Here is a 26277-nt window from a genome sequence, read left to right as displayed (position 1 = left end):
TTCTTTTGCCTTCTTTTATTTTTTTATTAATTAATTTTTTTTTTGGGAAGTTTATATCTTTACTTCTGTTGTTTTTTAATGAATTTAAAGTTTCTATTTGGAATTGTCTCCTGGTTTGTTTTCTTTTTTAATGAATTAAAAACAAATCTCTTGAGGTTTATATTTTGAATCCTCTTCTTTGGCTTTTCATTCCTTTTTAATTAATTTTTTTAAACTTTATATTTTTACTTCTTTTTTTTTTTATTTGAAGTTTATATTTTGAATTTTCTTCTCTTTTTGTTTTTAATTAATTAAAAAAAAATCTGAGGTTTATATTTTGTATTTTCTTCTTTTGCATTGTTTTCTTTTTGGATTAGATTTTTTTGGGAAGTTTATATTTTTACTTCTGGTGTTTTATTTTGTTAATGAATTTAAAGTTTAGATTTGGAATTCTCTCCTGTTGATTTTTTTCCCCTTTAATTAACTTGAAAGTTATTTTGAAGTTTGTATTTTGAATTCTTTGCTGTTGCTTTGCTTTCTTCTTTAATTCAAAAAGAAATCATTGGAGGTTTATATTTTGAACTCTCTCCTGTTGCTTTTATTTCTATTTTAATTAGCTAAAATATTCTTTTGAAGTTTGTATTTTGACTTCTCTCCTGTTGCTTTGCTTTCATTCTCTTTTAATGAATTTAAAAAATCCCAGTCTCTTCAGGTTTATATTTTGAGTTCTCTCCTTTTACTTGAAGTGATGCTAAAATAGGACCAGAATTCAGATATTGTACTTTAGTTTGCACAGGTTCACTTTTCAGATGTTTTAACTCCCGCTGGAGCAGGAACTTCTTGACTGTAAGTGTCCCAGAGCACTGGCACAGGCTGCCCAGAGAGGTTGTAGAGTCTCCTGCTCTGGACACTTTCCAGCCCTGTCTGGATGTGTTCCTGTGTGACCTGAGCGAGATTCTCTGGTCCTGCTCTGGCAGGGGAGGTTGGACTCGATGATCTCTTTGGGTCCCTTCCAACCTCTAACATCCTCTGATCCTGTGAATCTAAGTGTATAAAAGCATTCCAATTCTTAATTCCCCTTGATACCAGCTGGAAATAAAGCACTCAGCCACTTCTTTTGTGTATGGCCTCATATATCCTTGTTAGGATTCTGCAGCTATTAAGGCTACACTGAAAAAGTAGCCCTGTCCTTAATGAGATGCAGCCATGTCGACAGGTTTTCAGGTGGAAGTGCAGAACAGCTTCACTGAGGTTGCTTATTGTAGGTTGCTTCTTATTAAGTTGGACTGGATGAGCTTGGAGGTCTTTTACAACCTGTTTGATTCTATGATTATATATTTATATATAAATACATCTATAATATAGACAGAGAGATAAAAAGACTGAATGAGGCACTTAGTGCCATGGTCTAGTTGATTGGCTAGAACTGGGTGCTAGGTTGGACTGGATGAGCTTGGAGGTCTTTTACAACCTCATTGATTCTATGATTATATATTTATATATAAATACATATATAATATAGATAAAAAGCCTGGATTGAGGCACTTAGTGCCATGGTCTGGTTGACTGGCTGGAACTGGGTGCTAGGTTGGACTGGATGAGCTTGGAGATCTCTTCCAACCTGGTTGATTCTATGATTCTGTTTCTGGAGGAGAAGTTGTGTCTCTGTGAGCTTGAATTTATCATCAGGAGTTTTGATAAATGAAGGCAGGATGAGTTTTTGACTGTTAAAACACCACCCCCCAACCCCTCCCCTGCTCAATAAGCAGGGAACAGCAAATAACACAGATCTGAACTCCTACTGATTCTTGTCCCTTTTACCACATCTAATATGTAATAGAATTCCTTTTTTCTACTCTCAATTTGCTCCCCCTGGAACTGGCCTACTGTGAACCTCTACCTTATTTATCAGGGCAGTCAAGCCTGTTATTTCTGGCCAGATTTTGATGCTTCAGCAAGGTGGTTATGAATATACATAGCTTGACCTGCAAGTTACCTGACAGGTGTTTTGCATGTGTGATGTGCCATAGCTTTACAAATACAAAGGCAAGCTTCACCTCCTGGGTTTGTGTTTGTGCTTAAAAGATAATAGTGTCCAGAGTCAGAAGAACAAATGTGTCTGGAGCAGCCTGTCCTGGATTGAAGATTTGGTTACTTTTCTGCAGACCTCTGACATGAGCATGTCCCAGTGAAGCATTGAAATATCATGGGAAAGATAATTCATAGAATCACAGAATCAGCCAGGTTGAAAGAGACCTCTGAGATCATCCAGCCCAACCTGCCACCCATCCCTGTCCAGTCAACTAGAGCATGGCACTAAGTGCCTCATATGTGTCAGGGTTTCTAAGGAGGATGGTGACAGCAGTCTAACAAGCTGGAACACAGTCTGAACATACTGTATTCCTGCATGGGTGCCTGATGATTTTGGCATCCAGAGCATGCTTGGTTTATTGCAGGAGCAGTGCATGCAGTGGCTGGATAGGTTGGACTTGATGATCCTAGAGGTCTTTACCAGCCTGTGTGATTCTGTGTATCGGTGGCTTTCTGACATCTGGCAGCTGTGGCTGCAATGCATCAAAATGCAACTGGAGTGCCATTAAGAGAGGTACTGGATGGCTACTAAGAGAGGTAGGGTAGGACAGTGCTTCTCAGACAGCTTATTCCTCAGTACAACGTGCATCACATACTCAGAATGCAAATATTACTTGGGCTCAGGACTTGCAGGCAGCAGATGGTGAAAGTCCAAAGCAGTTTTCTAAGCTGAGTTGCTTTTCTCTTCCTTTTCTCTCTGCATGCTTGAAGTTGTTGTTTATTTTCTGTAAAGTCAGTGTGTGTTTCCCAAATTGAGGTAGGTTCAGCATAATGTGTTCCTGTTGTGGTAATGCAAGCCAAGTAGCAGAGCAGACAGCAGTGCTGCAATGGTTTAGGAGAAGAAAAATCCTGTCCCTCTTTCCTTGTCTCCAAGCAAAGTTGCAGAAAGGCTGTTTTGGAACTGCTCAGAATGTCACAAGTGTAGAACAATTGCTGTTGTCAGTGTGTCAATATTGAGCTGTGAGTTTCACAGGCAGCTGGGCAGCTTTTCCAAGTGCAGCAGATGCCTTTCCCTCTCCAAAAGGAAAAGGATGCCAAAGCCTAAGCAAGCATGTAGATTCAGGAGCAATCTAATCCTGTTAATGGCTTGTAGCATGAGTCCTGAAGCACATGTGTACATGGAAATTTTCTGGGAGCAGTGCAGCAAACTTGTGATAGGGCCACTGCAGTCTGTTGCTTGGCTGCAAAGAGCAAATAACTGAGCTCACACATTTCTTCTGTCTGTCTGTGCTGCTGTGCTTCTATCAGTGTAATCCTGAGTATATGTTTCAGTGGTAGGATTACTGGCATACATCTGTGGTGATTTGTGCCAGCTGAAGATTCTGTGCTGCTAGGTTCTATCTGCAGTGTCTGGTTAATTGCTTTCAGCTACTCACTGCTGCCTGGCTTGTGGATAAGCTGCTATACTGAACACTGCTCAGGCCACGCCTTGAGTACTGTGTCCAGTTTTGGGCTCCTCTATTGCAGAGAGATGTTGAGGTGCTGGAAGGTGTCCGGAGAAGGGCAGCAAGGCTGGGGAGGGGCCTGGAGCACAGCCCTGTGAGGAGAGGCTGAGGGAGCTGGGGGGGTGCAGCCTGCAGCAGAGGAGGCTCAGGGCAGAGCTCATTGCTGGCTACAGCTGCCTGCAGGGAGGCTGTAGCCAGGTGGGGTTGGGCTCTGCTGCCAGGCAAGCAGCACCAGAGACACAATCTCAAGTTGTGCCAGGGGAGGTCTAGGCTGGATGTTAGGAGGAAGTCGTTGCCACAGAGAGTGATTGGCATTGGAATGGGCTGCCCAGGGAGGTGGTGGAGTCACCGTGCCTGGAGGTGTTGAAGCAAAGCTTGGATGAGGCACTTAGTGCCATGGTCTGGTTGCTTGGCCAGGGCTGGGTGCTAGGTTGGACTGGCTGAGCTTGGAGCTCTCTTCCAACCTGGTTAATTCTATGGTTTTGTTCTAAGCCATGCCCACGGTTGCCTTTGTTCCCTGTGCCATGTTGATGAGGAGGTGCACATTCTCTGTCTCTCTGTGTCTGTAGATAGCAAGCTACGTGAACAAGTTCGCCTCGGACATCTCCATCCTGCAACGATCGCTGGCGATCCTGGAGTCCATGGTGCTCAACAGCCATGACCTCTACCAGAAGGTGGCCCAGGAGATCACAATTGGGCAACTAATCCCACACCTGCAGGGGTAAGTGTCTTCACCCACCTGATGGGGTAGGGTTTTGTGTTTTGATTCAGCATTTGGGGGAGGAAAAAAGAGCGCTATTAAAATCTGACAGGCTCCTGTATGACTTCTGCATCTGGCTGACTGGCAGGTAGCTTGCTGGAGTTGCTTGGTCATTGATTTCTTTATTTTAAGCTTTCTTAATTTTATTTTGATCCATGCTAAGCTGTCTGTGTATTTGGAAGTGGAGAATGAATCACAGAATTGTCAGGATTGGATGGGACTTCAAGGATCATGCAGTCACCAGTGGTGTTCCCCAAGGATCAGTGCTGGGCCCAGTCCTGTTCAGTATTTTTATTGATGATCTGGACAAGGGGACTGAGTCCAGCATCAGTAAGTTTGCATTTGACACCAAGCCAGCAGCAAACATTGATCTGTTGGAGGATTGGAGAGCCCTGCAAAGGGACCTTGCCAGGCTGGATGGGTGGGCTGCCCAGGGAGGTGGTGGAGTCACCATCCCTGAAGGTGTTCAAAAAAACACTGGATGAGGCACTTAGTGCCATGGTCTAGTTGATTGGACAGGGCTGGGTGATAGTTTGGACTGGAGATCGATTCCAGCCTGCTTGATTCTATGATTCTGTGATCCAGTTCCAACCCCTCTGCCATGGGTACTTACCACTAGATCAGGTTGCCCAGAGCCACATCCAACCTGGCCTCAAAAACTTCCAGGGATGAGGCTTCCACCAACTCTTTGGGCAATCTATTCCAGTGTCTCACCACCTTCATGGTGAAGAACTTCTTCCTAACCTCTGACCTAAATCTCCACTCTTCTAGCTTGGATCCACTGCCCACTAGTCCTATCACTATCCAACACCCTAAAAAGTCCCTCCCCAGCTTTCTTGCAGTCCCTTTCAGATGCTAGAAGGCCTAAAAAGTCCCTCCCCAGCTTTCTTGTAGTCCACTTCAGATGATGGAAGGCCACAATAAGGTCTCCTCAGAGCCTTCTCTTCTCCAAGCTGAATCAACCCCAACTCTCTCAGCCTGTCCTTGTAGAAGAGGTGCTGCAGCCTTCTGACCATCCCTAGAACATGAAGATAAGAGCCACCCCATAGTAATAAAATGCTTAACTCCATTAGCATACAGATGGGGTTGTTTTGCTCACCAACCTCTAGGAAGCTTGTCAAACAAAAACTGGCCAACTTTGGCTGAAGGTGTTTTGAGAAGAGAGAGGCTTTTCCTTTAGCAGCAATATGTGGTGGTTAAAAGAATGGAAACTACCTCTGGCAGTGCAGGCTGATTTATTGTGTATAGTTCTGCTTGCCTCCCAGCTGAGGCATTTTCCACTCACCTGAAGATATTTTCATACCAGCAAGTTAATTTCCAGAGTCCTTTAGGGAAAATTCCTCTCTCTACCTCAATCTGTTGGGCATCTGGCAGAAGCTGTTTGTGTGGGGTTTTGCTGGGCCTATTGAAGGGTCAGTGGCACTTCAAGAGTTTGGTTCATTCCACCTTTCTTGAATGTTGAGTCTCTCTGGAACATGAGACAGCCTATTCATGACCCAACGTGACTGAGTAGAATCATAGAATGGTTTGGGTTAGAAGGGACCTCAAGGATCATCCAGTCCCAACCCCCTGCCAGAGGTAGGGACACCTCCCACTAGAACAGGTTGCTTAAGGCCTCATCCAGCCTGACTTTGAACACCTCCAGGGAGGTTGTGGATGACAGAAGCACAGAATGGGATCAAAGATCACATACTATGCTTCTGTCATCCACAGCCTCCCTGGGCAACCTGTGCCAGTGTCTCACCACCCTCACTGCAAACAACTTCTTTCTATCATCCAGTTTCAACCTCCCCTCTGCCAGTTTAAACCCATTCCTCCTCCTCCTGTCATTACAAGACCTTGTCAGTAGTCTCTCCCCAGCCCTCCTATAGCCCCCTTCAGATCCTGGAAGGCTACTCCAAGGTCTCCTCAACGCCTTCTCCAGGCTGCAGAGCCCCAACTCTTATAGCCTGTCCTCATAGCAGAGCTGCTGCAGCCCTCTGAGCATCTTCAATTACCTAACTTCTGCATGCTTAAGATGCAGTGGAAGCAGTGCCTCCACTTCTGCCTGAAGCAGTGCAGCTGGAAGACGTTTCTACAGCTTGTGTGTGTCCATTCTCCTCTCTCATGTCTACAATTTTGTTCCAAACAGGACAGACCAAGAGATCCAGACATATACCATTGCAGTAATAAATGCACTTTTCCTTAAAGCACCAGATGATAAGAGACAGGTAAGTTGTTGGGTCTTGATGTATCTATAGATCTGCAGGGAAAAAATGTGTTGACATATGGAAAATGAGACCTCACAACATGCAGAGTGTTAGCAAGAACCTGTTGGCCAAGAAGGCCACCAGCATCCTGGCCTGGATCAGCAATGGTGTGAGCAGCAGGAGCAGGGAGGTGCTCATGCCCCTGTGCTCAGCACTCCTGAGCCCACACCTTGAGTGCTGTGCCCAGTTTTGGCCAGCACAGCACAGGAGGACACTGAGGTGCTGGAGCGGTGCAGAGAAGGGCGACGAGGCTGGAGAGAGCTCTGGCACACATGGCCTGTGGGGAGCTGGGGGTGCTTAGTCTGGAGAAGAGGAGGCTGAGAGGGGACCTTATTGCCCTCTACAGCTACCTAACAGGAGGTTGCAGTGAGACTGGAGCTGGTCTCTTCTCCCCAGTTACTAATGACAGGACAAGAGGAAATGGCCTCAAGTTGCATCAGGGGAGGTTGAGGTTGGCTGTTGGGAGGAAGTTCTTCACTGAGCAGGTGGTCAGGCACTGGAACAGGCTGCCCAGGGAGGTGGTGGAGTCACCATCCCTGGAGGTGTTTAAGAGGAGAGTGGCTGTGATGCTTGAGGCTATGGTCTGGTGATGAAGGCTGCTGGGATGAAGGTTGGACAGGCTGATCCTGGTGGTCCTTTCCAACCATAGCAATTCCTAGTGATGAGATGTTGTGCTGAGGGGTTTGGGTTAGTCAGGGACTTGTCAGTGTGCAACTGATGATTGGACTGGATGAGCTTGAAGGGCTTTGCCAGTCCAAGACATTCTGCCATGCTGTGATCAGGAAAGCTATGTTGAATCAGTGCTGGGTGACAAGGAGAGATCCTGCTCCAAAGCCCTTGCACACCTTCATCGTGTTCAGGTTTATTTATGCTGCCAAATCATACCCATGCAGTACAGGGGTAGGGTTAGTACAATTAGTGCTGGCAATAGGTGGAGTTATTACCATCACTTCTTGGAACTCATTTCCATCATGTCCCACCTCTTCACCCATGCTCATTGCCACCTGCTGGTTGCCTTTTGGGGTCTTTGAGGAAGACATCAGCCTTCCTTCCAGTCTGACCTCTCTACCTTTCATCCACCTTGCATCAGTTGTGGCTCACAATCTTGGCTGGCGTCTTCAATGTTCTCATCTTTGAATACAGTATTCTTCTTTTCCATGAGAGTGTTTGAAGACCCTCTCAAGCTTAATCCACCTCCTTTGCTTTATATCAGTGCTCATTCAGACTTAATCCACCTCCTTTGTGTTTATCTGACTGATGATGCTTTATGTCAGTGCTCACACAGTTAATGATGTAACTGGGCTCCTACACTCTATGTTCTCTATCCCTTTTTCCCATATCAGTGTCTTATTCATTCCTGTAGTTCATAGGATGCTAGGGTTTGGAAGGCATCTCTATAGACCACCAAGTCCAACCTCTCTGCTAGAGCAGGACCATATCATGTAGCTCAGTTCATACAGGGATGCATCCAGACAGGGCTTCAAAGTCTTCAGAGAAGGAGACTGCACAACCTCTCTGGGGAGCCTGTGCCAGTGCTCTGTGACCCTTACAGTTCATGGAATCGTAGAATCAACCAGGCTGGAAGAGACCTCCAAGCTCACCCAGTCCAAACGAGCACCCAGCCCTGGCCAAGCAACCAGACCATGGCACTAAGTGCCCCAGCCAGGCTTGGCTTCAACACCTCCAGCCACAGCCACTCCACCACCTCCCTGGGCAGCCCATTCCAATGCCAATCACTCTCTCTGACAACAACTTTCTCCTAACATCCAGCCTCAACACCCCTTGGCACAACTTGAGACTGTGTCCTCTTGTTCTATTGCTAGTTGTCCCAGTCACAGGTTTCCTGTAGTCAATTCAAACTGAAACCTGTCATTTCATGCTGGCATATCACCCATTTAAATAGAGCCACCTCTGTCTCACACCAATATTAGTAGGGGTTAAGAATTCTTTTCAGCTTTTGTGGCTCCCAGTAACCTCACATGAACCATATTGACTGTGGCTGGCTGTAGTATTTATTGTACTGAACTCTTTGCCAGCACAGCTTGTAAAAGCAGGCTATATTTTAGTAAACTGTTTCCCTTCCAGATATTTAAAGGGGGGTGGGGATGGGGGGGAAGTGTTCCTTGTGAAGATGGAAATATCTTGCCTTGCATTTCATTATTTTTGTAGTGTGCTATTTTAAGTTTAACTTCAGTGCCAGGGATCAGCAGCCTCAAAAAGAAAACGTTTCAAGATTGGTAGCTGCTGTTAGGTGAGGATGGAAGGTGATGTGTTCTGAAATAGATCACCTCTCTGTGTGTTCAGGGAGCCATTAGCCTGTATCAGAGCAGGTTTAGTTTGCCAGCTTCCTGGCAAAGCTGGCAGCTTGCAGCTTGGGTAGACTCACTCTGATATGGGTCAAGAAGTGGCTGGAAGGCTGGGCCCAGAGAGTGGTGGTGAATGGTGCCACGTGCAGTTGGCAGCTGCACTGGTGCTGCCCCAGGGATCAGTGCTGGGCACAGTCCTGTTCAATATCTTTATTGAGTGCCTTCCTTAATAACTGAAAAGTGCCACTCAGCCTTTAGGTATTTATAAACATTGATGAGATTATCATCATCAGACCATAGAATGGGCTGGGCTGGAAGGGACCTCCAAAGGTCATCCAGTCAAATCCCCTCTGCAGTCATCAGGAGCATCCTCAACATTGGAATGGGCTGCTCAGGGAGGTGATGGAGTCACCGTCCCTGGAGGTGTTGAAGCCAAGCCTGGCTGGGGCACTTAGTGCCATGGTCTGGTTGATTGGCCAGGGCTGGGTGCTCGGTTGGACTGAATGATCTCAGAGGTCTCTTCCAACCTGCTTGATTGTATGAATCTATGAACTAGATCAGGTTGCACAGAGCCTTATTGAGCCTCACCTTGAATATCTCCAGGGATGAGGTCTCAACTACCTCCCTGGGCAACCTGTCCCAGTGTTCCACTACCCTCATGGTAAAGAACTTGTTCCTAACACCCATGATAACGACTTGATTTGCCTTGGGGGCTGATAGCTCTGACACACTAGCAGAACATTTCCTTCAGCTATTAATAACCTATAGTAAGTAGTCAGAATCTCATAGGTTTCTCTTTATATCTCTCTTGTAGCTAATCAGTAAACCTTGAAGGTTTGTGTCCATTAGCTTCAAGGTAGGGGATAACTGTTACCATGTGCTGAATTCTGTCATGCTAAGATGATGACCTGGGATGATGCAGTCTCCTGCAATTATCTGATGGGGGATACTCAAAAGTTAAGGTTCAGCTCTGCCCCAAAGCCTGCTTCCATGTACTGAATTCTAAGATGATGACCTGGGATGATGCAGTCTCCTGCAATTATCTGATGGGGGATACTCAAAAGCTAAGGTTCAGGTCTGCCCCAAAGCCTGCTACCATGTACTGAATTCTAAGATGATGACCTGGGGTGATGCAATCTCCTGCAATTATCTGATGGGGGATACTCAAAAGCTAAGGTTCAGCTCTGCCCCAAAGCCTGCTACCATGTACTGAATTCTAAGATGATGACCTGGGATGATGCAGTCTCCTGCAATTATCTGATGGGGGATACTCAAAAGTTAAGGTTCAGCTCTGCCACAAACATGGTTAGGGGATAAGAAACTGCACCAAACCCCACAGACAACTCGAGCAGTTTTGACACCTTTTCTGTTGCCATCTTATTAGGACTGACATGATCTGGGTGGCTGTGAAGCAATTAGGGAAAGGATTTAAATCGGTGTTGGCATTTGAAGTCCTTCTCCTCCTTTATTTTTTCTCTTCTCTTTTTTATCTCTTTCTGTAATGCAAGAAACCAGGAGGGTCAAGATTTTTCTTTTTCTAATGAGGACTCCCTGCTTGCTTTACTTCTTCTGCCACTATCAAAGACCAAATCACCTGGAGAAAAGTAGATTTATGTAGATGTATCAGAAAAGAGCACTGAAACCATACTGTGAATGTTCAAAACTCTTTTTTTTTTGGGGGGGTGGGGAAGGCAATTAACTGCATTTATGCAGAGAGATGTTGCTATGGGGAATGAGATGGCAAATTCTGTTGAATAATGCCTCCCTGTTTCTGCAGTACTTAATTTAGGAGAGGCAGCACATCAGCTGCTAATAGCCATAGAGCCTTCCTGATGATGAAGTGGATTGTGATGCAGTAATTGGGTTTGGGAATTCTTGTTGTTCATATCAGTTTTTGGTCCAATGGCAGAAAAAAAACCCTCAGTCCCAAACAATAACTCAGTAACAGCTTTTTCAGTTGCAGGCTTAAGGAGGAAGTGACAATCCTCTGCAAAAAGTAAAAGAACAGAAGTCCTTTTTTCTTCTGCCTTGAATGCAGCAGAGACTACCTCATACTCTGTACCTGTCTGTCTTTTGGCAGGGGATGTACAAAAGCAGGGAGTCTGTTCCCTGTAACAGGAATTCTATCCTGTGCCTGGCACTCCCCCTGCAGCTCAGCTCTGCATTTCCAGAAGCGTTGCTATCATCTGTGCCATTCATTCCTTTTGTTGCTCACCTGCAGCTGGAACTTGCTCAGCCAGAAACGGCTTAAACACTAACGCTGAGTTTCCCTCTTCTGTGATCCCTTCTTCCTTCCTTGTCCTTCCCGTGTCACGCTGCAGCGCCTTTTGTGTGGTACAAAGAAAAGGCAACAGCCGTGGCTGCCTCCTCTCTCACAATTAGGATTCCTTCTTTTTGCAAGCAAGTGAGAGTGGTGAGAGGCTGGAATGGGTTGCCCAGGGAGGTGGTTGAGGCCTCATCCCTGGAGGTGTTTAAGGCCAGGCTGAATGAGGCTCTGGGTAGGCTGATCTAGGGTAGGGTGTCCCTGCCCATGTCAGGGAGGTTGGAAAAAGATGATTCCTGTGGTCCCTTCCAACCCTGACTGATTCTATGATTCTAAGGTCTGACTTGATTGATTGATTTTCTGCAGTCATGCTCTTATCACAAAATTCATGGAGTGGTTTGGGTTGGAAAAGAGCTTTAAAGGTCACTTAGTCCAACCCCTCTGCAGCGAGCAGGGACATCTTTCAATTAGATCAGGTTGTGCAGAGCCCTATCCAATCTGACCTGGAATGTTTCCAGAGATGGGGCTTCAGCCACCCCCCTGGGCAACCTGTGCCAGTGTTTCACCACCCTTGGTGTAAGACATTTCATAGAATCATAGAGTCAATCAGGTTGGAAGAGAGCTCCAAGCTCAGCCAGTCCAACCTAGCACTCAGCCCTGGCCAATCAACCAGACCATGGCACTAAGTGCCCCAGCCAGGCTTGGCTTCAACACCTCCAGCCACAGCCACTCCACCACCTCCCTGGGCAGCCCATTCCAATGCCAATCACTCCTTCTGCCAACAGCTTCCTCCTAACATCCAGCCTAGACCTGCCCTGGCACAACTTGGGACTCTGTCCCCTTGTTCTGGTGCTGGCTGCCTGGCAGAAGAGCCCAACCCCACCTGGCTACAGCCTCCCTTCAGGTAGTTGTAGCCAGCCATGAGCTCTGCCCTGAGCCTCCAATTCTGCAGGCTGCTCCCTCAGCCTCTCCTCACAGGGCTGTGCTGCAGCCCCCTCACCAAGTCCTCAGCACATGACATCCTTTTAGCTTTCTTTGTCCTTCACCTTCAGAGTAATGTGAATGTGATCTCCAAAGTAATGCACACGAACATACAGCTGGTGTGCTGCTTCCCTTCAAGCACTGCACAAACTTCAGGCCTTTGAAGTTGATGCTCTTCTAGGTGTGACACTGTAAACTACCTACTGCTGTTTGATTAATTGATGCTTCTTTTACAACTCAATAGGAAATGGCAAACATTCTGGCACAGAAGCAGCTTCGCTCCATCATCTTAACTGTAAGTATGTCATTGTCAAAGTTGTTTTTCACTAGCAGGGAGAAAAGGCTGCATCAGTTTTGGTGTTCATATGTTTTATCTTAATGTATTTTTATTGCATTTGTACTTTGATATAGAATCATAGAATGGTTTAGGTTGGAAGGGACCTCAAAGCTCAGCCAGTTCCAACCCCCTGCCATAGGCAGGGACACCTCCCACTAGAACAGGTTGCTCAAGGCCTCATCCAACCTGGCCTTGAACATCTCCAGGGAGGTTGTGGATGACAGAAGCACAGAATGTGATCTTTTATCACACTCTGTGCTTCTGTCATCCACAGCCTCCCTGGGCAACCTGTGCCAGTGTCTCACCACCCTCACTGCAAAGAGCCTTTCCTAACATCTAGTTTGAATCTCACCTATGGCACTTCAAACCCATTACTCCTCCAGGTCAATAGTCCCTCCCCAGCTTTCCTGTAGCACTCTTCAGTTACTAAAAGGCCATTCCAAAGTCTCCTGGAAGCCTTCTCCAGGCTGCAGAGCCCAAACTCTCTCAGTCTGTCCTCAGAGCAGAGCTGCTGGAGCCCTCCCAGCATCTTGGTGGCCGCCTCTGGACTCACTGCAACAGTTCCATATCCTTGTTGTGCTGGGGGCTCCAGAACTGCACCCAGGACTGCAGGTGGGGTCTGAGGAGGGCAGAGCCAAGAGGCATAATCCCCTCCCTTGCCCTGCTGCCCACACTGCTCTTGCTGCAGCCCAGCACAGAGTTGCTGTCTGGGCTGCACTCACACTGCAGGCTCCTGTTGAGCTTTTCATCAGCCCAGACCCCCAGGGCCTTTTCCTCAGAGCTGCTCTTCAGCTATTCCCCACCCAGCCTGATATTGAATAGAAGAACAATACCTCCAGCATTCTCCTCCCCTGTGAATTTAGCTTTTCTTCGAAGGAATTGTTCAGTACTGATTCTATTTATTTATTTATTAATGGGGCTTCTCAACCTGTGCACAGGCTCTATCTAGTGGCTAGAAGGAGAAAGCTTGGGTGCATTGACACTGAAACAGCCTATCCCTTAAAGCTGCTCCTATAAAACCTGAATCAGTAGCAGTAGTCCTGATTTCTTCTTTATTTCCATGCACTACTGCACAGCAAACAGAGATGGAAACAGCACAGCTAATAAGAGTTTCTTACCAGAGGGTGTTCACCAGAGCCTCTTGTTCTTTGCAGCACGTTATCAGGGCACAGAGGGCCATCAACAACGAAATGGCACACCAGCTTTACGTTCTGCAAGTGCTTACCTTTAACCTTCTGGAAGACAGAATGATGACAAAGATGGATCCACAGGATCAGGTAAGCATCTGGCATGATCAGCTCAGACCAGAGAGAGGATAACTGCTCATGGCTGTGTAAAGCTCTTTGTGGAGGAGTATAGAATCGTAGAATCAGCTCCAAGCTCATCCAGTCCACCCTAGCACCCAGCCCTATCCAGTCAACTAGACCATGGCACTAAGTGTCTCATCCAGTCTTTTGATGGGATGGGCATCACTGCCTTGGGACATTCCTAGTAATCCTTGTCTTGCTTATTCCTGCTCCAGCAAAAATGGGCAGTTACCCTTAAGAATGCAGAATGCTAAGCTGTTTGGACTTCAGCCAGCCAAGTGCTGAAGTCCTAGCTTAATTGGAAATGTGTGTGATCTCTTGGCTTCTGTATGTTAACCACAGGCTTCAAAACCAAGAGTGTAGTTAGTGGTTTTGCTAACATCAGGCCAGCTTCTGGAAGTCAATACTTGAGCATCTGCATGGGAACCCCACACATGTGAGGTCTCTGGAAAATTAGAACCACAAAGTCATCCTTGCTGACTGCCTCTTGGAGTATGAATTTAAACAAAGAAAGGTCAGAGAGTGGAGGGAATACAGTGCTTTGAAATAGCCTTTATATGCTGTTGGTTATTAAAGTGAGAGGTCATCACAGAAACATGCAGGTTGGCAAAGCCCCTCAGGGTCACCAAGTCCAACTTAGAACCCTACTCCACAAGATTCACCTAAACACCACATCCAAACCACCCTTAAACACATCCAGGGTGGATGACTCCACCACCTCCCTGGGCAGCTCATTCCAGTCCCTGACTACTCTCTCCATGAAAAACTTTTCCCTAATGTCTAGTCTAAACCTCCCCAGCCTCAGCTTGAGGCCATTCCCCCTTGTTCTGTCTCAAATTACCTGTGAGCAGAGCCCAGCAGCAACCTCTCCACAGTGTCCCTTCAGGTAGTTGTAGACACCAATGAGGTCTCCCCTCAGCCTCCTCTGTTTCACACTACCCATCCCCAGCTCCCTCAGTTGCTCCTCATTAGATTTATTCTCCAGGCCCTTCCCCATCTTCCTGGCCCTCCTCTGCACTGGTTCCAGCACCGCCACATCTCTCTTGTATTGCAGTGGCCAAGACTGAACACAGCACTTGAGGTGTGGCTTCACCAAAGCAGAGTCCAAGGGGACAATCATCTCCGTGCTCCTGCTGGACACATCATTTCTAATCCCAACCTAGGATGCCTTTGGCCTTCTTGGCCTCCTGGGCACACTGCTGGCTCACACTCAGCTGCCTGGGCACACTGCTGGCTTGTATTCAGCTCTCATCTATTACAACCCCCAGATCCCTTTCTGTCACACTTTCCCAAGCCTGTAGCGTTGCTTGGGGTTGTTGTGACCCCAGTGCAGGAGCTGACATTTGTCCTTGCTGAACTCATCCCATTAAAGTTGAGCCCTTAGTCCAGCCTGTCCAAGTCCCTCTGAAGAGCCTCTCTACCCTCATTCAGATCAACACTGCCATACTAGAGCTCCTCTTGCTTCTAACCTTCTTTTACCATAGGCTCAACGAGATATCATATTTGAACTGCGAAGGATTGCTTTCGACGCAGAGTCTGAGCCTAACAACAGTAGTGGCAGTATGGAGAAACGCAAATCCATGTACACCAGGGACTACAAGAAGCTTGGATTCATCGTGAGTATTTTTGGGTGGTGGCAGCACTTTGAGTGAGTGCATCTGCTCCAGTACCTCTTACCAATCACTTCTCTCACTTGGTCCTCTGCCTGCCGCCTCAAAGGGAATATTTTGTTAGTGGTGTGGCACTTTGGGGTTTGCTTTTCAGGTTTTGTTTGTTGGTTTGGTTTTGGTTCCACTCCCACCTCCCCAAATCCTGTTACTCCAAGTGATTGCTTTAGGAGAAGTATCTGAAGGGTAGGGATAGGCTGGGGAGGGACTATTGATAAGGTCTTGTAATGACAGGATGAGGAGGAATGGGTTTGAATTGGAAGAGGGAGATGGAAATTGGATGTTAGGAAGAAGTTCTTTCCAGTGAGGGTAGTGAGATACTGGAACAGGTTGGCCAGGAAGGTTGTGGATGACAGAAGCACAGAATGTGATCAAGGATGCTCAGAGGGCTGCAGCACCTCTGCTATGAGGACAGACTGAAAGAGTTGGGGCTGTGCAGGCTGGAGAAGAGGAGGCTCCCAGGTGACCTTCTTGTGGCCTTCCAGGATCTGAAGGGGGAGTACAAAAAAGCTGGGGAGGGACTTGTTAGACTCTCAGGGAGTGTCAGAACTAGGAGCAATGGAGCAAAGCTGAAGGTGGGGAGATTGAAACTGGATGTGAGGAGGAAGTTGTTGAGCATGAGAGTGGTGAGAGGCTGGAATGGGCTGCCCAGGGAGGTGGTTGAAGCCCCATGGCTGGAGGTGTTTCAGGCCAGGCTGGCTGAGGCTGTGGCCAGGCTGCTGTAGGATTGGGTGTCCCTGGGCATGGCAGGGGGGTTGCAACTGGCTGATCCTTGCGGTCCCTTCCAACCCTGTCTGATTCTCTGACTTCTTCAGATGGTGTGGTGATCTATGTGAAGGCTATTATGGACAAAGAGATTTTCAGATGAGATGGTTTGGAGGAGGTTTATTGAAATGCTGATAAATGCAAAAAAAGAGATTACTTAATTAGGAGATCTAAGGTATGCCTCAGCCTCATGAATTGTTTTCTGAGACAATTGTGAATTACATGGCCTGAAATACTACTTTTCCCCCTCCCCTTCTCCCCCTTTTAAAAATCTCTGTTGGCAGGTAAATCCCAATTCTTGTAGTAGCAGTAGAGCTTTGTAAACTTTCAGCTAGTCATGTTGTTCAGTGCTAGGGATATCTAAAAGATGAAGGCACACACATTGGTAAGAAGAAAAATCATTCAGACTCTCTCATTGGCTTTGGCAGTGGCAGAGGAACAGTTTCAGGATTATTCTGTATTTGTGCAAATCTAGACCTGATCCTTTTTTAAATTAGAAGTTGATAAGATTTAATTGTTGGCTTAGTGCATAAATAACCAGCAGAGAGGACAGATTGTCTGTACTACTGATCTGTAGTTTTTCATCCCCCTCCACTCTGTCTACACCCACAGCACATCTACTGTTTCAGAAGTTGTGAAATCACTTGTTGCTGGGGGAAAAACCCAAAGTCCACCAATCTGGGGCAATGAAGCTGGGGAGGGGCCTGGAGCACAGCCCTGTGAGGAGAGGCTGAGGGAGCTGGGGGGGTGCAGCCTGCAGAAGAGGAGGCTCAGAGCAGAGCTCATTGCTGTCTGCAGCTACCTGAAAGAAGGTTGTAGCCAGGGATTAAGGGACTGGCTAAGTCAGTAATTCCTTCCCAGTTTCTGTCTGGTGGTTTCATAGAATCATAGACTGTCAGAGGCTGGAAGGGACCTCAGAAAATCATCTCAGGAGTTACCTCATTGCTGTCTACAGCTACCTGCAGGGAGGCTGTAGCCAGGTGGGGTTGGTCTCTTCTGCCAGGCAGGCAGCAGCAAAACAAGGGGACACAGTCTCAAGTTGTGCCAGGGGAGGTCTAGGCTGGATGTTAGGAGGAAGTTGCTGGCAGAGAGAGTGATTGGCATTGGAATGGGCTGCCCAGGGAGGTGGTGGAGTCTCTGTGCCTGAAGGTGTTGAAGCCAAGCCTGGCTGGGGCACTTAGTGCCATGGTCTGGTTGATTGGCCAGGGCTGGGTGCTAGGTTGGACTGGCTGAGCTTGGAGGTCTCTTCCAACCTGCTTGATTCTGTGATATCCCTAAGTACCACATCCAGTGGTGCTGCCTGGAGCCTATGATGGTCTGCCCTTTGCCACAGAAATTCCTTTAATGCTCAACCATAGGTGAGGCAGGAATGTTTCTATAGCATTTATGCTCTGATTTTTATCCTTGTGACCACTAGAGGTTTCTCTTCTCCATTGTTTGCAAGCTTCACTCTCCCCTCTGCCATTCAGTTTTGAAGTGGAAATCTGTCAGAGGCTATTTCAGAAATAAGCCATTACTGATTCATTCCTCAGGGCAAGGTGTTTGGAAGATGAAAGCTGATCATACAGCTTTATTTTTAGGTGTTAAGAGAGAGGGTAGCTGTGCAGTGAGTGTTGCTTTTGCTATTTGGTCACCTTTCAAATAAACAGACATAGCTGGAGGTTCATGAACTGTTTTTGCTCTTGTACATACATGTTTGGAAGTACTTGAGATAAAACAGAACTTGAGGACCAGTTCTGTCATTTTCTGTTTTCAGAGAGTGGAGTTGATCTGTATAATCCTGTTGCTGTGTATAGGAATATCACAGGAACAAGATCCAGGCACAGCTCAGGACCACAAAGAATGCTGATCTGAAAGCAATGAGAGCATCTAAACTGCTGTAAATATTTGGCATGCTTTTTGTGTTGATAACATGCAGCACCACCTTGTACTAGAAGAACAGCAGGGCCTTAATTTAGTCTCTTGCCTCTTTCTCACATGCATGTGCAGTATTTCTTCCATCTGCCTCTTCTCTTCCTTTACCTTTTGCTCTGTATTTGTCATGATCTTCCCAGGACTTCCTAGCCTTAGACTGTTCTAGTCCTGTTTTCCACCTGTCTTAGTTTCAGCCCTACCACCCTTGCCCTCTTTCCTCCTGTGCTTTCACACTCCCAAATACCTGACTTTGACCCTTCCCTCTCCCTATTCCTCTCCTCTCTGCCCTTCTACTTAGCTTTGCTTTCCACTCTTCTTCCTCTTTGCATTTTCTGCAAGTCTTTGAAGATCATAGAATCAGCCAGGTTGGAAGAGACCTCCAAGCTCAGCCAGTCCAACCTAGCACCTAGGCCTAGCCAGTCAACCAGACCATGGCACTAAGTGCCTCATCCAGGCTTTACTTCAACACCTCCAGGCACAGCATCTCCACCACCTCCCTGTGCAGCTCATTAAACTACCTTTGTGTTGTTGAGCTCTGCTGGATTATTCATAGAAAGATGTGATCAGGGAGGGCTTGGGAGAGACAGAGCCTTCAGGAAAAACACCTTGTGCCCTCCAGAGAAGCTTGTTAAATCCAGTTCATCCTGGCTATTTGTAATGCAGCCAAATGTAGCCTGTGTTCCAGAGGAATCTCAAAGCTGGCACAAGGATTAGTCTTCTGCTAAGTGAAGGTTTTTCATGCACAGAACGAGTGGGCTGGAATTTGTTGGCAAAACAATAGTGTAAAAACTGATTTCAGAGGAGCAGTGCAGTGCTTGGGAAAAACATTGCTGGCAATTATCAAATAATTGGCTAAAACTTGCTATGATGATGCTGCCACTGACAAGAGGTGTAGAGTGTCAGAAGCAAAAGAGGCTGAAAATGGGAAGTATCAGACAGCCTGAATGGGAGGTGGCACAGCTGTTTCACTTGCAAGCAAAGCATCTTCCCTTTTGCTTTGGCATCTTTTGCTTCTCTGATGTTCCTGCTGAAGTCTCTGATCTCTGGCAGAGCAACCACAAGTAGAGGTACTGAAACCTGGATTAGAAAGGTGAACAAAACATGTGAGGTAGAAGGGAAGAGAAAGGAGATGGAAATCAATCCATGATGGCACTGAAGATGTGACTGAGGGTTTTACTGATGTTTGGAGAAGCTGCAGTCAGTGAGCCCAGTGGTTAATTTTGCAGTGAAATCTCCTGAATTGATGTGGAGATAATTGTTTGAAAAGGAATTTTCCAGTTTACTACTTTTTTCAAGTCACTACTTTGCTTGTGGAGTGAGAGAACTCTGCAGCAGGCTGCCCAGAGGGATTGTGCAGTCTCCCTCTCTGGAGACAGTCAAAACCTGCCTGGATGCATTCCTGTGATCTGGTCCAGGTGATTCTGCTCTGGCAGGAGGCTTGGACCTGGATGATCTGGTGAGACCTCATCTTGAGTACTGCCTTCACTTTTGGGCTCCTCAGTTGAAGAGGGACAGGGACCTGCTGGAGAGGGTCCAGTGGAGGGCTACGAGGATGATGAGGGAACTGGAGCACTGTCTGATGAGGAGAGGCTGAGGGACCTGGGGCTGTTTAGTCTGGAGAAGAGAAGACTGAGAAGGGGATTGAACTGGATGAGCTTTCGAGGTACTTCCACGCCCTGACCTTCTGTGATTCTGTGAAACAAAGGAATATTTGACTTGCTTAACCTTTTAGCTCATTCAGCAGTGAGCAGCTCCACACAGTAGCCTCACAGAAGGTTTTCTAAATGAATACTTAGATCTCTTTATAGAAATACTGAATGTTTGTCAGGTCGTTGTTGCTTTTTTTCCCCTTTAACATTGAAATCCTTTATTTATAAGGACTGCTATGATTTAGAGTGCAGCTGAATCTCACTTCCAGAGGAGGCTGCGGAGCGATTTGTGCTGTTGCACAGCAGAGGGCGCTCGCATCGTACCAAACGGGGGTTCAACAGCTCACTTGCATGAGTCAAACATCACTCCAGGCTCAGAAAGAGCAGAAATCACTGTTCTGGGCTGTAAATTCCCGTTTTTCAGTCGAATGCCAGCAGATATTTGGTGTTAAGGCTAAATGATACCTCGGGGGGGGTGTGGGGTAAGAAAAAGTTGCTTGATGTGGCTCGCGTGTTGCAGTTTGTTACGGAGCGCACTGTAAGTGGAGTTTCTGTCTGGTGCTTAGTGGTGATGTGAGGTTGGACTGGATGATCTCTTGGGGTCACCTGCAGCTCCTAATGGTATGTGAATTTGGGGATTTATTTTAAATTACTTTGTTTAAAATTGCCTTGCAAATCATAGAATGGTTTGGGTGGGAAGTGACCTTTAAAGCTCATCTAGTCCCTGGAGGTGTTCAAGAAAAGACTGGATGAGGCACTTAGTGCCATGGCCTAGTTGACTGGCCAGGGCTGGGGGATAGGTTGGACTGGATGATCTTGAAGGTCTCTTCCAACCTAGTTGATTCTATGATGATTCTATGAGGAGGGTGTGTGTCATGGTAACAAACGCATGGGCACAGGCAAGCTCCACACATTTGGATGTGGCAGGGCTCAGTAGTTTGTTTCACACAGTTACAGGATGATAGGAATTGAAGGGACCTCTGGAGATCCTCCAGTCCAACCTCCCTGCCAGAGCAGGCTCACCTAGGGCAGATCACACAGGAGTGCATCCATGCAAGTTCTTGGTCTCCAGAGAGGGAAACTCCACAGCCTGCTCCAGGGTTCTGTGACCTTTACAGTGAACATTCTGGCAGCTCTAACAGGCAAGTAATGGGGTTTGTGCTTCGGTGTGTTCACGAATGCAACCAGAGTGTGGGCTTGCATCAAGAGCAGGGTGAGGGAAGTGACCCTTCCCCTCTACCCCACGCTGGTAAGGCCCCACTTGGAGTGCTGCATCCAGTTCTGGAGCCTCTGCTGCAAGAGGGCTGTGGATGTGCTGGAAGATGTTCAGAGAAGGGCCATGAGGATAAGCAGAGCAGCTCCAGCCCTCTGCTATGAGGAGAGACTGAGAGAATTGGGGCTGTTCAGTCCAGAGAGGAGAAGGCTCCCAGGTGACCTTCTTGTGGCCTTTCAGTATCTTACAAGGGCCTACAAAAAAGCTGGGGAGGGACTTTTTAGGCTGTCAGGTAGTGATAGGACTGGGGGGAATGGAACAAAGCTGGAAATGGGGAGATTGAGACTGGGTGTTAGGAAGAAGTTCTTCACCATGACGGTGGTGAGAGTCTGGAGTGGGTTGCCCAGGGAGGTGGTTGAGGCTCCATCCCTGGGGGTGGCCAGGCTGGATGAGGCTCTGGGCAACCTAATCTAATATGAGGTGTCCCTGCCCATGGCAGGGGAGTTGGAACTGGATGATCCTTGCAGCCCTGACTGATTCTGTGGTTCTATGTGGACACTAACATTGCCAGAAAGCATATACAGAGCGAGCAGCTCTTATTCCATCAGCAGCCATCTGCAGACAGTGGACCATTGCTGTGGTGAGGTATCAGGACACATTCTTATCAGTGAAATCTATACATCCCTCAGAGATTGCCTTGGAAGCATAAAATCCAAACAGTGGAGCCATTCAGCACAGAGAAGAAAGGTTTACACAGCTAGGACTGCCCGAGAATGCTAGGGTGAATGAGCATAATTATGTGGAATAGCTGTAATCTTGTGCAGCTTGCCACATCTCAGGCCACTGATAATACTTCAGCCTGGTGAGGGAAGAAAAATACAAAATTACCTGGAAAAAAACCCCAAAATTCCATTCTAAGAGTAAATCTGTTCTATTTGTGGCTCTTACTCTTGGCTTTTTGAAGGAGGGAAGCGCTGTCGCCTCTGTGCTGAACAGACTGCAGCCGACGTGCCCGGAGCCTTGTGCTCCCATACAGTTAATAAGTTATGGTGTGGGTGGGGCTGTTTCCATACTCCTGAATTAGTCACTGCAGCTTTTTAGATGGTTTAGCTTTGTAGCAATTTAAGAAAGATGTTGAGGTGCTGGAAGGTGTCCAGAGAAGGGCATCAAAGCTGGGGAAGGGGCTGGAGCTCAGCCCTGTGAGGAGAGGCTGAGGGTGTGCAGCCTGGAGAAGAGGAGAGAACATTATAATGAACACCAAAAAAAACCCCAATGTTCTAAAAGATGGTTTCTGCTTTGTATTTTGCTAGTTCTTTCAGCTTTTTAGCAGCTGGAGGTTAGATAAACTATTTTCACCAAGAATAAGACCAAAACAGTTCAAGTGCACAGGAGCTTTTTCATCTAGGGATACAAATGAACCTGTGGTTTCCTAAATCACAGACACATTTCTAGTTGTTTAGCTTGGTTCTTTAGCCTGGAGAAGAGGAGGCTCAGGGCTGACCTCATTGTTCTCTACAACTACCTGAAGGGAGGCTGTAGCCAGGTGGGGTTGGGCTCTTCTGCCAGGCACCCAGCAACAGAACAAGGGGACACAGCCTCAAACTGCACCAGGGCAGGTTTAGGCTGGATGTTAGGAAGAAGTTCTTCACAGCAAGAGTGATTGGCATTGGAATGGGCTGCCCAGGGAGGTGGTGGAGTCTCCATCCCTGGAGGTGTTTAAAAGGAGGCTGGATGAGGCACTTAGTGCCATGGGTTAGTTAATTAGAAGGTCTTAGGTGACAGGTTGGACTCGATGGTCTTGGAGGTCTTTTCTAACCTGTGATCTCCCTTCTGAACCCTTTCCCAACAAGCTCTTTTTCAACCACAAACATTCCACACGTGAAGAAAAGGTGGGGTTTAGGGGGAGGGAGAGAGAAGGAAAGGAACAAAGGAACTGGCAATCCTTTGGGTTTGGGAGAATAATGAAAGATAATGTAGCATCTCATGCGTGCCAGAGCTGTCTTGTGGATCCTCAGCTATTATCAGCTAGCATACCTCCTGTTATTTAACTGAACAGAGCTGAAGATCAAGTCCCAGTTATCCTGGGATCAAAAGTGACAGAAGCTCTTGGAAAAAAAAATATCCAACTGGAAAGAGCTGAGTTCATAGGCTTGACTTGGAGGAAAAAGTAGTAAGTGATGGAGAGATGTTTTATTTCTGATTGAACATAGAACTAGTAGTGATGCTAAGAGACCAAATGAGTCATCCTTACTAAATGTGGAGAGATTTCTCATGCCCTTGCTGCTTCTTGTTGATGTTTCCATAGAATTTAAGATGTGGAAGGGAATTAAGGAAGAAACTATTCAAGCAGCAGGAGGGTCAGCCTTTTTATTTGGAGTCCTGCTTTTGACATTGTGTGTGAATACAAGTGAAATGAGTGCTAGGCTTTTAATAGCTGGAGACAGGTAGATGGATCTTGATGCTCTCTCTGTACTTACCCAAGAGTAGTCTGCCTCAGTGTGGAGGTGAAGAGAGGATGTGCAGCCCTGTGCTGAAGTTCTGCTTGCAAAAGGCTTTGTAAAACTGATGCTGTATGGTTCCTTGGTAACAGCTTCCAAACAGCTTTCCTGAGGAAATAGACCCATGGCAAGGCAAAGTATTAACCAATGTCTTCAGGACTTGCACTTCCAACTGTGGTGTCCTTGATACAAGAAGGATGTGGACCTGATGGAGCAGGTCCAGAGGGCAGGGTCACAAAAATGATCAGGGGGCTGGAAAACCTCTGCGGTGAAGAAAGGCTGAGGGTGCTGGGGTTGTTCAGCATGGAGAAGTCTCCAGAGACACCTAATAGTATCCTGCCAGTGCCTGGAGGGGGCTACAAGAAGGCTGCAGAAGGCTGTTTGCAAAGGTCTGTAGGGATAGGATGAGAGGCAGTGGCTTGAAATTAGAGCAGAGCAGATTCAGATTGGATATTAGGAACAAGTTCTGCACCATGAGGGTAGTGGAACACTGGAACAGATTGTTGAAGCCTCATCCCTGGAGATACTCAAGGTGAGGCTTCAGAGGGCTCTAGGTAACCAGATGTGGTTGACGATGCCCCTGCTGACTGCAGAGAGGGTTGGACTTGAATGACCTTTGGAAGTCCCTTCCAACTCAAACCATTCTGTGACTCTGTGTTTCCATGATTCACACACAAAATGAAGGTGGAATTAAATGCATAGAAGGTCCTGCTAAGACATTCATGTAGGGTTTGGAATGAGTGGGTGAGACATTTGTGTGTCTGCCAGACACAGCCTCTCTCAAAATGCACTTTCTGAAATGCTTGAAAACTGGAGAAAAGGATTTCCCTCCCCCCCCCCCCCCCCCAAGAACCTGAAGTCTGTTGGGCTTTGTGAATGCATTTGAAGCAGTTTTTGTGCTGGTTTTCATTGTCCCTTCATAGAATAGCTTAGAGGTTGGAAATCAAGAATCCCAACCATCCTCCTGACTCCCTGTTGCAAAGTGATGGACCTCTAATTGCTTTGCTTGTGCACCTCTTCTCTGAGCTGGAGGTGTAAAAGGAGCAGGTTGTGCATGCCATTTTCAGGCAAAAAAAAAACCCTCAGCCCATATCTTTGTCTGCTTTTAAAGTTTCAGCAGTGTCATTTCAGCTTCCTTACTGTTTCTAATCTTTCCTTGTGAGTGTGAATTATTGAATGGCTAAACCCAGCCTATCGTTTGTCTAAAGCTGAGCAAGAGAGTGGAATCTGACATTGCTACAGCTTCGTGGCCTGGCAGGCTCAAGAGGATGAGAAGTAGTAAAACTCGTGTTTTGGCAGTCAGGTGGGGTGGATCAGAGCCTGAGCACACAGTAGAAACAAGAGAAATCTCTGCTGCTCTTTGCTGCTCAGCTCTCAGCACGTTTAGCAGCCTCTATCACCCAGGGCTGGCAGACTAGAAGTGCCCTTGTGGAACAGCCAGGGAAACCTTCCTGTGTCACAATGCCGAGGCAGCTGCAGGCTTTCAGCAATGAGAGTGATGCAAAAGCCAGGCCACAGGCAGTGTTTCTTGTGGCGAGCTCCTGGCACAGCTGGCAGCTGGTGGCTTGGGCAAATTAACTCTGGTACGGGTCAAGAACTGTCTGGAGGGCTGGGCCCAGAGAACAGTGGTGAATGGAGCCACATCCAGCTGGCAGCTGGCACCAGTCCTGCCCTCCAGTGGATCCCCCAGGGACTGCTGGGCCCAGTCCTGTTCAATATCTTTATTGATGATCTGGAGCAGGGGATTGAGTCCAGCATCAGTCAGTTTGCAGATAACACCAAGCTAGGAGCAGGTGTGGAGCTGTTGGAGGGTAGGAGAGCCCTGCAGAGGGACCTGGCCAGGCTGGATGGGTGGGCAGAGGCCAATGGGATGAGACTGAACAAGGCCAAGTTCAGGGTTCTACACTTTGGCCACAACAACCCCAAGCAGCACTACAGGCTGGGGACAGAGTGGCTGAGAGCAGCCAGGCAGCCACAAGCTGTGTCCTCTTGTTTAGGCTGGATGTTAGAAGTTCTTCAAAGCAAGAGTGATTGGCAGTGGAATGGCTGCCCAGGGAGGTGGTGGAGTCACCATCCCTGAAGGTGATTAAGAGGTGGCTGGGTGAGGCACTTTGTCCCCTGGTTTAGTTAAATAGAAGGGTTAGGTGATAAGTTTGACTCAATGATCTCAGAGGTCTTTTCCAAAATGGTTAACTCTGTGATTCCTCAAGCAGCTCTATGCCTTTCTTGATCTTGGAGGGGGCAGAACTGGACACAGTGGTTAATTAGATGTTAATTGAGTGATCTCATTGTCTGTTCACAGAATCATGTCAACCCAGCAATGGATTTTACACAGACACCTCCAGGGATGCTAGCCCTTGACAACATGCTCTACTTTGCCAAACACCACCAGGATGCTTATATCCGGGTAAGGCTTATTCCTCTCTTGGACTTCTGTGTGCTTGCAGGGTTCTACACTTGGACCTCAACAACCCCAAGCAGCACTACAGGCTGGGGACAGAGCGACTGAGAGTGACCTAAGGGTGCTGGTAGAGAGTAGCTGAAGCTGAGCCAGCAGTGTGCCCAGGTGGGCAGGAGAGCCAGTGGCATCCTGGGCTGGCTCAGGAGCAGGGTGGCCAGCAGGACAAGGGAGGTTATTCTGCCCCTGTGCTCAGCACTGCTCAGGACACCCTTTGAGTGCTGTGTCCAGTTCTGGGCTCCTCCATTGCAGAGAGATGTTGAGATGCTGGAAGGTGTCCACAGGAGGGCGCCAAAGCTGGGGAGGGGCCTGGAGCAGAGCCCTGTGAGGAGAGGCTGAGGGAGCTGAGGGGGTGCAGCCTGCAGCTACCTGCAGGGAGGCTGTAGCCAGGTGGG

General features: G+C 47.4%; 1 protein-coding gene across 8 annotated transcripts in view; it reads left to right on the top strand.

Annotated features, from left to right (window-relative positions):
• Positions 1 to 26277, top strand: part of ELMO1 (engulfment and cell motility 1) — a 340489-nt gene that overhangs the window by 180369 nt on the left and 133843 nt on the right. For all 8 annotated transcript variants that reach the window (XM_064170010.1, XM_064170011.1, XM_064170009.1 and 5 more), the window contains 6 exons: positions 4085 to 4236; positions 6407 to 6485; positions 12319 to 12369; positions 13566 to 13688; positions 15203 to 15334; positions 25727 to 25831. In XM_064170010.1, the coding sequence (XP_064026080.1) occupies positions 4085 to 4236; positions 6407 to 6485; positions 12319 to 12369; positions 13566 to 13688; positions 15203 to 15334; positions 25727 to 25831 (642 nt within the window). The remainder of the gene's footprint in view (positions 1 to 4084; positions 4237 to 6406; positions 6486 to 12318; positions 12370 to 13565; positions 13689 to 15202; positions 15335 to 25726; positions 25832 to 26277) is intronic.

This window comes from Pogoniulus pusillus, chromosome 32 (assembly GCF_015220805.1).
Source record: "Pogoniulus pusillus isolate bPogPus1 chromosome 32, bPogPus1.pri, whole genome shotgun sequence".
In the NCBI taxonomy this organism is placed as follows: Eukaryota; Metazoa; Chordata; class Aves; order Piciformes; family Lybiidae; genus Pogoniulus; species Pogoniulus pusillus.
This window is presented reverse-complemented; position numbering and strand designations above follow the sequence as displayed.